At 37.7% G+C, this 14,145-nt stretch overlaps 1 protein-coding gene across 2 annotated transcripts; it reads left to right on the top strand.

The window, feature by feature from the left end:
- Positions 1–201: 201 nt before the first annotated feature.
- Positions 202–3,763, top strand: LOC116248786 (axial regulator YABBY 5). Of its 2 annotated transcripts, none has more exons than XM_031621759.1 (7): positions 202–343; positions 441–572; positions 751–856; positions 995–1,043; positions 1,980–2,055; positions 2,159–2,254; positions 3,342–3,763. In XM_031621759.1, exons 1-7 carry the CDS (start codon positions 272–274, stop codon positions 3,414–3,416), a joined length of 606 nt encoding a protein of 201 aa, XP_031477619.1. In that variant the 5' UTR covers positions 202–271; the 3' UTR covers positions 3,417–3,763. The 2 variants fall into 2 exon arrangements, with proteins under 2 accessions (XP_031477619.1, XP_031477620.1); XM_031621760.1 differs by having other exon boundaries at positions 221–343; positions 2,159–2,304; positions 3,342–3,436.
- Positions 3,764–14,145: the final 10,382 nt, after the last annotated feature.

A 14,145-nucleotide genomic window follows, 5' to 3' on the forward strand; every position in this document is an offset into this window, starting at 1 on the left:
TAGCCCCCCGGCTTATGTGGGGAACATGCACTGTCACTTTTGGCAACTGATCTCCAACTCATTCACGCCACTTCAAGTCCCACAGTTGCCCCAAATACCAAGCAAATGACTATCTTGTCCTTCATCGCCTCTAATGGCCAAAATAGCCCTCCACATCACAACTTCATCTATATATTCCTCCCTTCCTGATACAAGCTATCCATGTGCTCACTAAAAAGAAACAGAACTTCTCAAAACTTCTGTAGCTTGTGTGCCATTCTTCTACCAAGCTATGTCTCAACTTCTTGATCTTACAGAGCAACTCTGCTATGTGCAGTGCAGTTTCTGTGATACCATCTTGCTGGTTCTCTCTCTCTCTCTCTCTCTCTCCACCCCACGGAACTTTTCTTTCCCATGGAACTCCCCAAATAGATGACGGTGTTTTTATGCCGTTTGTGCAGGTAAGTGTCCCTTGCAGTAGCTTGCTGAAAGTGGTGCCTGTCAGATGTGGCCATTGTAGCAACCTCTTTTCAGTCAACATGCTGAAGGCTTCTTTTCTTCCACTTCAGCTTCTTGCTTCAATCAACAATGAGGTATCACCGAAATCTCCATAACTCTCTTCAGCAATGATTTCTTCGTCTGGATAAGGCAACAGTGTTCGACTTTGTCACATCAATCAACATATTTTGCAATGCTATTCCATGCCTGTTTGAATGTTAAACTTCTCTGTGAAGTGTGAACAAATGAAGAATTTCGGTTTCATGTCTGCAGACAAAGCAGGAAAATTTCCAAAATGCGCCTGCGAAGATTGGAGATACATCCTTCATGGAATCATTCTGTGAGGAAGAAAGAAAACCTGCATTTACTGTAAATAAACGTAAGCTAATTGCAAATAACATCAAAGAAGAGAGAAAAGTATTAGTTCAAGATTCCTTAATACGTACCTTTTTACTATTTCCTTCCTAATTCATACGTACTTTTTAACTGTTTTCTTCTTTATCTGATATCAATGCAGCTCCAGAGAAGAGACACAGAGCTCCTTCTGCTTACAACCGGTTCATAAAGTAACAGTTCCATTACTCCTTGCCTATTTAGGAACATATTAATACATTAAGCACATGATCTCTCTCTCTCTCTCTCTCTATATATATATATATATATATATATATATAGAAAGAGTGACTAAATATGGTGACAAAGGCACTAAAACCTATTAACAAACTTCAGTTTCTGATGGTTCATCTGATGTTTCTAAGGAAAGGGAACGACTAGATTTGTAAGAACGCTAACGTATGCATGTGATCCAACTTAAATATGTCTCCGTTGGGCAAATCTTCCTTTTATGTATTACGATCAGATATGTGTTATAATCCATTAATTTAGCTGAGCACCACCATTATGTTCAACGCGAAGAGAAACACATCGTGCCCATGATTCAATTGTCATGTGGAAGACATGCTTGACACGTGTCCAATCCCCCACACATGCCCTTGTAACAGGTTTATGCGCATGCGACTATAGTCGTGTATAAATGCAACATCAGATTCCAGGCGTGTATACATGCGCATCCATAATATATGTAGACATGAATGAGCATGCAAATGCATGTCAACATGCATGCAACACATACCATTACATACATATCCATACACAAATACACACGCAATGCTGCATGTGTTAGATGTAAATGCATATGCATTTACCTATATATTGCCTGCAGTACACATGCACGATCACTCTAGTCATATATGATCCAACAAAATCTTTTCTGAAAACCTATGCAGAAGCACCTATTAAATCTGAATATTTTCCAGCTGTTTGGATTTGATTTGTCTATGTACAGTATTAACCTATATACGTGGCTGATTCTATAATAAGTTTCTGCACTCTAATTCTTTCAGCATTTTTTTTTGTACTTACGATCACCAAAATCTAAAACTCTCAGCCATGCGAATGCAAGTGGCTGAAATGGATTAGCTAACAAAGGTCTAAATTCTCAGGGAAGAGATCCAGAGGCTCAAGACCAGTGAGCCAAGCATCAGCCACAGGGAGGCATTCAGCACTGCCGCTAAAAATGTGAGCCGAATTCTAAGGCAATAAGGAGAATCCAATGTATATTACTGCTAGTTTTTAGCCACAGTTCTGATGTTTCTGTTCTTGCTTGAGTTATATGGTGCAGTGGGCACATTTACCTCGAATTCAGCATAAACCAGATGCGGAAAGTGGCAGCCAGAGACAGAGCAACAAAGGCAAAGACAAGCATGTTGACCGCGAGGTGGTACAACACCAACCTCCAAACTTCAGAAATTTCTCCTGTAAATAGAAGTATACATTTATTTTAAGCTCTTAGATTTCTATACTTGTCATGTTAAACATTTAGTATGTGGACCATATAGTCTTCGAGGCTTTAATGCACGTCACACTGTGAGTAGGACGAGCACCCCTCCTCCGGTCTGCAGGTGAGCACGGCCACATGCAAGCGAGGAATGGTAGGACAGAACACTTAACGCGGTGTTCTGTTTCTCGAATCAAACGCCCTCTTTGAGTTCATCACATGAATTCTCAAACAGGGCACCCAGGCTTTGAGCAAGCTGTCTGGTCTCAAGATATCTTGTTTTATCCTATATTTAGGGACCAAGAAATTTTCCTTCTATTTTGGAAGTTCCCTACATTTGTCCAAGTCTATTTTTAGCTGTATGTAGAGTTGCATATTGAAAAAAAAAAAGAAAAAAGAAAAAAAGATGTTGCAGTTATCTAGATATTTAATTGTTATAGCGGCTATTTTTCTTGTACAATCCGCAACTATGTAGTATATATTCATATTGCACCTGCTAACAAAAAGATTTCTGCTTTTCCTTTCTATGGCAAGCTGGATCAGGCAAATTCTTACCAGAATATCTATGTTAGTGGAAAAATCAAGCATCTCCGGTTTCCAACTCATGAAATTTTCAAACTAAATGCCTTAATTAAATCCGACTTTTTAGGCATTAAGCTCTTGATCATCTTTAACTTAAACCTTCTAACGTCGATCAACACCTAGACAAGTGCACGAACTGAGCTTATGAAATCTAAATATTACACTGGGGTGTAGAAAATTTTAACTTCTTTCTTCTTCTTTTTTTTTGTGCAATTAAATTGGTTTGTGCAAAAAACCTTCTGTCAACTGATCAACATAGAATTTAGAGAGGCCTTATTTTGATAGGATAAAAAATATGGTCCAGGTATTTTTGAAAATTTTGTTCAAAAATTTTCTGAACTATAAAATTCTCATCTTGGTAGTCTCCTACGAACCAACTAAGGCTTTCAATGATTATCACATTGGTTTTTCGTGGCGCTAACTCCTGCCTTTTGCTCAATTTCAGGATAAAGAAGGAAACCAAAATTTCCAGCAGAGAAAGGTGTCGCAATCCTTCTTTACGGAAATACCCTCCCAATGAAGCTTAAATTACTAAAGTTCTCACTGAGTGTAGGTCTAATGATCAGAGAAGGGGGGTAAAAGCTTCAGGAATATAAAGGATCTCTGGTTTTCAGTCTTTTCCACAGATTCGTGATCAGTTGGAGCAAAATACCCTTCTTTTGCTCATCTCTTTAGAACAAAGTCTCTTAGGGTTTTTCATTAGCTAGAAAATCAAGCAGTGTCACCATTTTGTAGTGATCTGAAGGAGTACCACTGCTGTTTATCTTTTCTTTTAGTTGTTTTGGTGATTTGGGGTCTCAGTTAGTTTAAGAATGGTGAAACTTGTCCTTCTTAACATTCAAAATGATGAAAGCAACTTCCATTCCTATCTCTGATGAAGATCAACAGTAAGATTTGGCAACTTAATTAATTTGTGAAGTTTCAGCATTAAGTTTATGCAGCTTCCCCAACACGCGGAAGGTTATTTAGAATAAACCATGCGAGCGAAAGTTTACATCAAGAGACGACAGGATGAAAGTTGGTAATCTTACTTTAGCTTTTGGTAACCCACTTTAGAATGTTGACCAATATAAGACTTGCATTGGCCAAGTCAGCCTACATTCTCCCCTGTGGCTCCGTATTGGCCGATATATTGATAAAATAATAAATATCAGTAATAAATAGTTATATTTTTATTTTTATTTGATTTGTTGTGGTTGATGCAGCCCAATACAGACCAAAGTATGGATGGAAACTGATGTATGTATACAACTTAGTTGGACTTAATTAACATGCCTTTGAAATGAAGTAGGTCAAGAGTTCAATATCTAAGATGCATCCTTGTGGGCATGGTCAAGTAGCGGGAGACATATAAAAATGCCTTCAAGCTTAAGGAAAATAATTTAGCTTAGATCCCAAGATCAGTTGTACTCTCCCGAGGAGCATAATGTAGCTGGTCAGGCTGGTGGGCTGGTGAAAGTTCAGTCATCAGTTCAACTCTATAGGTACTACCCTTCTGGATTAAAAACAATGACATTCTCGCATTAAAGAGAGTAACCATAAGTACATTCAGGTTCTAACTCAGCCTTAGACCTTACTGAAGAAAGGGGTACATCAAGGTTCCAACTCAGCCTTGGACCCTAGTGGACAAGGGGGTACCACCTTCACCCTCTTCAAGGTATCTTCCCCGGCCCCTCTTACTTTGAAACTCTTCCAAAGTAAACGGAGAGGCATTAAACATCAAACGTGAGTTCAATAAGAGGGTTTACTTTTGTCTTCATACCGAATCAGTCGACTGCTACTCCATTCCCAGCGCTCTACTCATAAATTACAAGGGATTAGTGATCGATTTAGCGAAGACTATTAGAAAGAGCCCAAGGCTATTTCATCTGACAAAAGTAAGAAACCTTCTACCATTAATTTTTGCGCCATAGAGCAAACTATATTTTTTCTTTTCAAACAATACCAATCTCTGGTATGTGTATGTGAGTGCAGAAATTAGGGTAAGATTTATTATGAATAAGAATTGTGCCCTGGCACAATCCATTATGACTCAAGCAACTCATTGTATAGCTCAATGGCCATTGACTCACTTAACATGAACAAGAGTTGTGAAAAACACACCAAGTTACCGGTAAGATGCATTTCTTGTTGTGAACTCAAAGTTGGGATATATATAGTCTCTGTATACATATATGGGACACCAAACATTTTATTGACAAAAAGCCTAAAGTGTACTCATCTCATCAACTGATAGAGGACCAACCAAGAAATTCTAGTTGTATTAATAAAAATTAAATTATAGAGACATCATTTGGTTCTGGATTCAGATCCAATTATGTTAAAATCTTGCTCAACCCATTCAAAGGAACCTGCTGCCCTATAGTATGATCATGTAAGATGAATAATGTCTTTGTGCAATTAAAGGCAGGAGCTTGGCTGCAGTCACTGGTCCCATGCAGAGAGATCCAGAGTTAGTGGGGGCCTTCAAATGTGATAAGGAGACCTTTCTCCTTGTACTCTTCAAAAAATAAATTAATGGCAACTGCATAACGTTTACCTTCCAATGACAAAAATACCCCTTCCGACTTTCGATGTGGTTCCAGTGAAATGTCTGAAATGCCCTTGCAAGATTTTGAAGCATGTTGTTGAAAGGTCTTCCCACTGGAATGAAGGTAGAACGATTATGTATCACTTTTTTAAAATTCCACTTATGCTTAGTCATTAATGTGATCCTTGTTAGGCTAAAGATTCAAAAGACAAAATTAGTTCAAAATTTGTAGGACACAGAGTGTTCTCTATTATAAGTCTAACCAAAATGATCCATGAACATCTTTTTGGTTCATAAACTATGAAAATCACAAATGCATGCATGCTCACAGTGTTCAAGACTTACCAAGAATTTATTTTTAAAGTTAGCTTGTGAGTTAGGTTAATTGGTTATGGATTGAAAAAGATTGCTAAATGTTTTTGTAAGAATAGGTGGATAGTTATATAAAGAATAACTACAAGAACTTCAAAGAAATTTTTAAGAGTAAGTAGTGTTTTATACATGGCACCCTGTTCATACATCAGACCCTGTATCAGCCAATGAATCGAATCGATTTGACACCGATCCTATCAGAATCAACTAATTCACGGCAATCTATACAATATTATGTATAGCCATGGTATTGAGATCTTGATGTTTTCTAGCTTAAAATCTTTTAAACTGACCCACATAACCAAGTGACTAAGGGCTTTATATGGCATGATTGTGCAGGTTTAGCCTTTTCTCAGATGGTTCTTTTTGCATAAGCAAGGAAATTCATACCCCACTTATCATATTATTAGCACCTCCAATATATATATATATACACGCACATATTTTCCTGGCGTCTATTAAGTTGCAACAGATGAGGATGAATTATGCCGAGAGGGTCTTAAGAGCGATCGATCTCCTGAATTTCCATGTCCGTGTACTGATCCACAAAATTCATACGTGACAATATCGCTTCAAGCAAATCACCGTGAAGGACCGATTTGTGACGCATTAGATTGTCCTTCAAGTAATGAATCCAATATCCATGCAAATTTTTTTGAAAAATGTAAACAATAGACTGCTTATTTGAAATAATCTGCAATTATGAACATATGGGTACAAACTTAGTATATGAAAATTGGGGAATAAAGGATCAGCTCTTTGTCTAAGTATCTTCTCTAGAATAATCTAAGTTATATGTCAAGGAAAATATCCAACCCCATATCGCTATAGATAACGAAAGATGCCGGTGTCCATTGATTTATCTTTCTGCAATTACTTAACGACCTGATTTGTTTCCAGGATTGAGACTAAGAATCCATTTAATTAAATGCACTAGTATGGTGACAACCATTGAAAAGGTCAACAAAAAGACAGAAAACTTCGTTCTCATTAACATAGTCAACAAACTGTATATATATATACATATACATATAGGCACTGCCTTATTGAGAAATCAACGCTACTATTTTTTGCTTATAGCGCGAGCATCTTCACCTTCCGAACCTCCATCTTCTATGAAGTGCCTTGCCTGAGAGGTACATAACAACAAGAAAGTTAACATCATACATAGAACATTATTAGTTTTCTGATCTAAATAGATAGAAATAAGAGAAACAAATATATATGACCTCCTACAATATTATTTCAATAAATATTTAACGGTGTTATGATTGTTAGGTGAGATATATCGACTACCAACTAACCTTTAATATAATAAGAAGTAAGAACCATCATTTACTATTGATTAAAGTTAGACTATGTTGAAATATAATACTGAATGTAAATTTTGTAAAGTCCGCCGACACGACGTGATACGGCAAAGGATGATTCAGAATGTGAAGAAAATGAAGGAACGCGATTGGACCTTCCAGCTTTTAGAATGTGACAGGACATCCATTATTGGATGTACTGATAAAGGGAGGAACCGTGCGATGAACTTGGAATGAGAGATGGAGAAAAGGCCAAGACGTCCATTGTCCAGCATTCATGAGTATATGCAGAGAGACAGAGGAAGTAATGGGGCCTTTCTTTGATCATGTACATTGTGAAGGGAGGCAGCGTCGTACAATGGCTGCCTACGTTAACTTTTTCTGTGGAACTTAAAGTTGGTCTTCTGTTTTCTCTTCCTCTCTCTTAGAAAAGGGGAGAGAGGGAGATTACAGAAGGCCAACTGAAAGTTCGATTCCAAGTCTGTGTGTTCGCTCGCGTGTGAGAGAGGGAGAGAGACCATCGGACATGATGAATTACAGAGGACGAGACATGCTTCATGATGAATGCGGCATGATTTAGGACAGCTCTTTCTCTTCTTTCGGCCTTCTCCTCCTGCTTTATTTGTTATACTATAGATCAATAAGGTGCTCGAAATTATGCGTCTTACCAAGCAATTAAAAACTTTGTTTATGCATTCTTTTTCTTTGGAAGCTTGAAGGCACAAGAAAAAGAAAAAGAAGAATCAAGTATCTCAAACAAGAATGACCTTGGAGAAGAATCTCGGAAGTAATCCTGGAAGAACTCCTTATTTTCTTTCAAGAGCTCTTTCCACACTGCATCAACAATCAAACGTTTTTTGAAGTTTTGTGCGCAATGCCATGATACAACGCGAAGTAAAATGCGTAAATCATTGAGGAATTGCAGAAAAACACTTCGTGAATATGTTTAGCACGAAGTGACTGCAACACCATGCTCTCAAAATAACTCTTCAAGTTATGACTCACTCTGTCACGAAATGCAACAAAAGATTTCGTCAAAGATACCAATGAAAAAAAAAAATGCTTGAGCAGTAATCAAATTTAGAAGCTATTTTGTCAGATCTCAGAAGCTCCAATATATATGATACAACACTTGCAATAAGCATGACAAGTTCGCCTTCTGAATGCAGTAACATGGAGAGAGAGAAGTAAGGGAGGAAGACCTGTCAAAGTGACCAAGGGCTCGATATTTGCATGCTGAGCGAGTGCTTCGACGCAATCATCCCTCCCCATGCGAAGGATCAAGCACCTCTCGATAAGATGTTGAACCTAAGACAGGCACAGCTAGACCAACTGAAGATCAATAATCAAGCAACATTTTCAAAAACAATGAAACAAAAGAAGAAGAAAGAACGATAATGCTCTATGGGAAGAGCGAATGAACTCCATGCAAGAGTTGATCACACTATTCAAAAAGGGAAGAAAGAAGAGGAAACAACAATCATGGTTGACCACTATTAAAAGATGGAATCCAAAACAGCATGCATGTGTGTATTCATTTCGGGGCTATAGTTTATTGCAGCAGCATAGTTTATTACCATCCTGATGTAGCTTTGAGGGTGGCAGTGCAAACACGGGAAGTGGCTATCTTGGCACATTTCCTTCTTTGTCTAAAGTGGACAAAAAAGTGCGATCAATCAAAGAAGAGAAAAAGGGGAGGAAGAAACAAGAGAGAGAGAGAGAGAAGATATTTCAATATACACAGTAGTAGGAGAAGGGCTACTGTTATCCAAAGGTATCCAAGTGAAAGGCCAAAAGCGAAGGGATATCCAAACAGGGGGATTCACCTCTATCCTCAATTGAGGATAAGAGGGCGTGGCATCAAAGGAATGCAACATCGTGGCAGGTGCTGTTGCCACTTGAAACTTTTTGGCTCTTCAAAACCCTAACCCTAATTCATTCAATTTTTCTCTCTCTAGATCTCTCTCTCTCTCTCTCTTGTTTAAAGAAAGAGCAGTGGTCCAAAAGGGCAGGGTAGAATGGCACTTTACACGTGGCAGAGGTTGCTGACGTGGTCATGTGGGTGTGTCGCTGGCAGTTGGCTGCAGCCCACAACAGATGCCGAGGTAGTTGGCTGTGGGGACCAGCGATTTTGGCTCCTTTATAAAAAAAGCTAGACAACAACGCTTCACCGGGCCGGCGGGCCTGGCCCCTCGGCCCGGACTGGGCTCGGACTCGGGTCCACTTGACCTGACCGAGCTGCTAAAATGGGGCCAGAGCTGGCCCAGGACCGACTTTGAATCGAGCCAGCCTGATTCCCAACCCTATTTCTATCTCCCTAACACCTAACTCAAGGTATGCCCTCCAACTTTATTCAAGGTTAATGCAGTTTACATATACATAACTAATAAATATTAACGAACATCGAATCTGAGCCATTCGATCATGTACAATTATAAGAAAAATAAAAGGAAAATGTGATTTAGTTGACACTTTTTTGTTCTTATTTCTCTCTTAACCATTTAAATCATATAGTATTCATAAGGGAGTTCGATGACTCTGATTATTATTATTGTTATTATTATATAAATAAATAAATAAAGAAAGGAACACTCTAATGTCAAATCTAGTATTAGTACAACCCCAGTAAGAGTACCTATATTCATATTATAGAAATCACGTCTACAGGTTGTGCTCTTGTAATCAACCTTTTATATATATATATATATATATATATATATATATATATATATATATATATATATATATATATATAGTATTTTATACCATTTTGTTTTGATATAAAGACAGACTTTTTAATCTTAAAAGTTGACATACCGTAAGCCGTTGGTCTTTTTATCACATAAAATTACTCATATTTGTGCTCGCAACTTACAACCTAAAATCTGCCTCGAGGGGCATAGCGTAGCTGGTCGAGTTAGGAGCTTGTATTAAGACAGGTCTCTAGTTCGATTCCTATGGGCGCTATGTTCCTGTGTCTTAAAGCGGTAGAGCGCGACACCCAAGTTGAAGGGTGCACCGTTGCTATCGCTGACACCGACGCAGCTCAGGACCTCGGAGGCAGGAGGAATGGGGGGCGTTCAGGCCTTTTTCGGGTGGTGGGTTTCATACCCCTTGCTCACCCGAAACGTACAAACTAAAATCAAATGTTGTAGTCTTGTAGAGCTACGTAATATTAGATAAATAAAAAAATATTATATATATATATAATATTAATGGACATAGGTATGAACTGGATGAACCATTGTCTCGACCTGATGGATGGGATTTCAAGAGTGGAGATACTAAAAAGAAGTTGAGTTCAAATTCTACGTCGCATACTCGCACATTTTTTCGAATCTCTGGCTCTTGATATTGGCGTAATTCGGCTATGACATAATTCAAATGTCCATATCCATTTTCATCATCCACTCCTAAGAACTTGAATAATCAAACCTTATACAATAATAGATTGATTAATAGATCATAGATAGTAGTCCATACGATATAGAGCCTTATTCCTTCCATAGATTCTTTTGGACCCTATGAACAACTTAACTGCACTTTCATTTTGAGCAGTAAAAGAAGAAAAAAAGAAGGAGAAACTCTTATGACGCCAAGAAATCGATGGTAGAAAATGAAGTTCATTTATAAATCAGCGTAGAATCAAAACATTGTTCAATAAAACTGATACAAGCAGTACGTTAGCATATTCAAGTTAAGTCTCTTTAAACATAAAATAAGAAATTTTAGTAGTTTTCTATGTGCATCAGTTTTCTTTAACGAATAAAAAGAAGAAATTTCAAACGTAGATCTTCTTGAGAGCAACTGCAAAGCTAGAGCCTTCTATGATTTTATAGAAGGGTTGCCGTCTCCCAAAGCGGCCGTTCTTTTAAGAAGTATACTCAACATTCTAATATTCCCAAACTAACATTCGTTTTCTTTTGCAAAAAATGAATGCCTTTATAGTGGCATTTTTGTATGCATATATATCAGACCTTATTAAAAATGCATTTAAACCTTTTTTTTACCAAAATGTACAAATTTTTGCGGGGATTTGTGTATTGTATATTCATATATTGCTGTCTTCCCATACCCACATTTTCCAAACCTATCGTACCTGTGTCGGCTTTATTGTATGTACCTATATCTATACTAATATCGATGTGACTTACATGAAACCTAAATTCCGAGGTCTCATCTAATTGGTTTGAACTGTACCTGAGTTGGCAGCCCAAGCCTAGGACCACCCAAATATAACTGGGCTTGGATCTGGCCTGGCCCTGTTGTATTTTAATAAAAAAATATTTTTATAATTAATTCTTTGTAATGGAGCCTCGCCAGAGGCTGATCTCACGTCCAACCCGGTGGCCCCTGGCCTGGTGCCCGCTCTTAACAGGAACCTATTATAATTAGGCAAATGCAATCGTGGTGTTCCCCTGAAGAAGCCACCCAACTCGGCCTCATAACATGTATATATATATATATCTATACACACACATAGATATAGCAATGTTTATTATAATATTATATATAGCAATGTTTATTATAATATTATATATATAGCAATGTTTATTATAATATTATATATATATACACACACAGACTAGATGAGAATCATATAGACCACAGCTTATTAGTGAAGATCAAGTTGAGAAAAAAAAAACAGAACCTAAGTTGTGTCAAAAGAAGCGGTCTACATTCTACCAAACAAGGCTCTCTGGTACAAGTCAAGGACATAGTATTTCATTTTCTTGGTCCGAGATGAATCAAAACGTAAAGCGTGGCACGTCTATCACTAATTCGATTCACGTGGCTGTCAAATCCTTGCACAACCTAATGCATAAACTCACCAACACAGCTCTGAACCGCATCTTTGTCGATTCAACCCACTGACGATCTGCCCTTTCTCCTTCTCGCCTATAGAAAAGAAGAAAAAGCCACGCTATACCTCACTCGGTTCAGCAACAACTTCTATCAAAGCTCAGATATTGATGCAACTATACGAATAAAGATGTGAAACTTAACGAAAGATATGGATAGCAACAACTACAGTACTGACCATAAATACAAACAATAGGAGGAAACAGATGGACCAATGACAACCATGATGTTGTAGAAGCAGAGGCCGCCATAAATCACAATCTTTCAGTGCGCAGTATGTGAAGAGTCTGAAAATCAGATAACACTTTCAAACCATACAAAAGTTCTGTTACAAGTAGTTCAACTAGCAAACTTATTAACGGCACGATTCACCTTCATGGAACACAGAGTCATAGGCCCTTGTCTTGTACAGAGAAAAGTTTAATGGTGTAGGGACATTGCATTATTCAAACATCACTAGCACAAATAACTTAAATTCCGTGCAGAAAGCATTGGTGAAATCCCTAAAGACAAAGCCGAAGATTGAATTCTTTCCAGCAGGTTTCCAACTTCCAGTAAATTAAATACCACGAGGTTTTTAGGCTACAAACATACGATTCTAAGAACCAACCGATAACAACGCGAAGAACTTCTCCCCTACACTATATCGATTTCATTGATCACCACAAGTGGCAGAAAAAGCCACTAAAGTGGTACAGCGGTTCAAAATAAGAAGCAGAAGATAAGCATCATCACCATAGTAATCAATAGAAGCACCTTCGAAAACATCAAATGTCTTCACCGCCACTTTTGAACAGCATATCCCACCAAACAAAATTTCTTCCATCACTGTCATCGGGGAATTGCTTGACCTCAAAGTGCAGAAAACAAAAATAACAAACACATATAAACTGTAACGGACCATGCCTAAATGACATATATGTAGTTGCCAAATTCAATAACATATTCTGACCAATTTCAACCCAAACAAGCAGAGGACACAACCATGATGTTGTAGAAGCAGAGGCTGCCATAAATCACAAGCTTCCAATGAGCAGTACATGAAGAGTCTAGAGACCAGATAACACTTTCAAACGATAGAAAAGTTCTGTTACAATTACCTCAATGAGCAGTAAATGAAGAGTCTAGAGACCAGATTACACTTTCAAACCATAGAAAAGTTCAGTACATGAAGAGTCTAGAGACCAGATAACACTTTCAAACCATAGAAAAGTTCTGTTACAATTACCCCAAGTAGCAAACTTTTAAGCGCCAACTCTGACAGATAAATGGCACGATTCACCTTCATAGAACACATAAGAGTCACAGATCCTTTTCTTGTACAAAGAAAAGTCTAATGGTGTAGGAATATTGCATTATTCAAACATCATTAGCACAAATAACTTGATTTACGTGCCGAAAGAATTGATGAAATTCCTAAAGACAGACAAAGATTGAATTCTCTCCAGCGCCAAGGTTTTCAACTTCCAGTAAATTAAATACCACCGGGTTTTTAGAGTACAAACATACGATTCTAAGAGCCAACGGATAACAACGTGAGGAACTTTTCTCCTACACCATATCGATTACATTGATAAACACATGTGGCAGAAAAAAGACACTAGAATGGTACAGCTGTTCAAAACAAGAACCAGATGATAAGTATCATCACAATAGTAATCAATAGAAACACCTTCGAAAACATCAAAAATTTTCACCGCCACTATTGAACAGCATATACGACCATGCAGAATTTCTTCTCTCACCGTTAACGGGGAGTTGCTTGACCTCACATTGCAGCGAAGAACACTAACAAATAGAAATAAACTATGACGGATCATGCCTAAATGACATATATGTAGTTGCCAAATCTTAAAAAAATTTCTGACCAATTTCAACCCAAACAAGCAAAAGAGACAAAGAACATATTCACTTTAATTAGAAGAGGAAATCCCAGCTCTTTCTTCCCATGTTTTTCGTTCTCCAACTCGTTTACCATGAAGGAAACTGATCCCATCTCCAGGGAAGAGGAGAAACAATAAATAATTAACGTGATGCGCAACATTATTAAACGCAAACGTTATTCTTCAAAAACAAAATAACATCCATTAGTGAGGTTTGCCATAACAAATGCAAAAAATAGCAAGGGAAACAACTTCGCAAGTAATAATCATCACTCGCATTTTGAAATCTAA

The sequence above is a fragment of the Nymphaea colorata genome, chromosome 2, assembly GCF_008831285.2.
Source record: "Nymphaea colorata isolate Beijing-Zhang1983 chromosome 2, ASM883128v2, whole genome shotgun sequence".
NCBI classification, from domain to species: domain Eukaryota; kingdom Viridiplantae; phylum Streptophyta; class Magnoliopsida; order Nymphaeales; family Nymphaeaceae; genus Nymphaea; species Nymphaea colorata.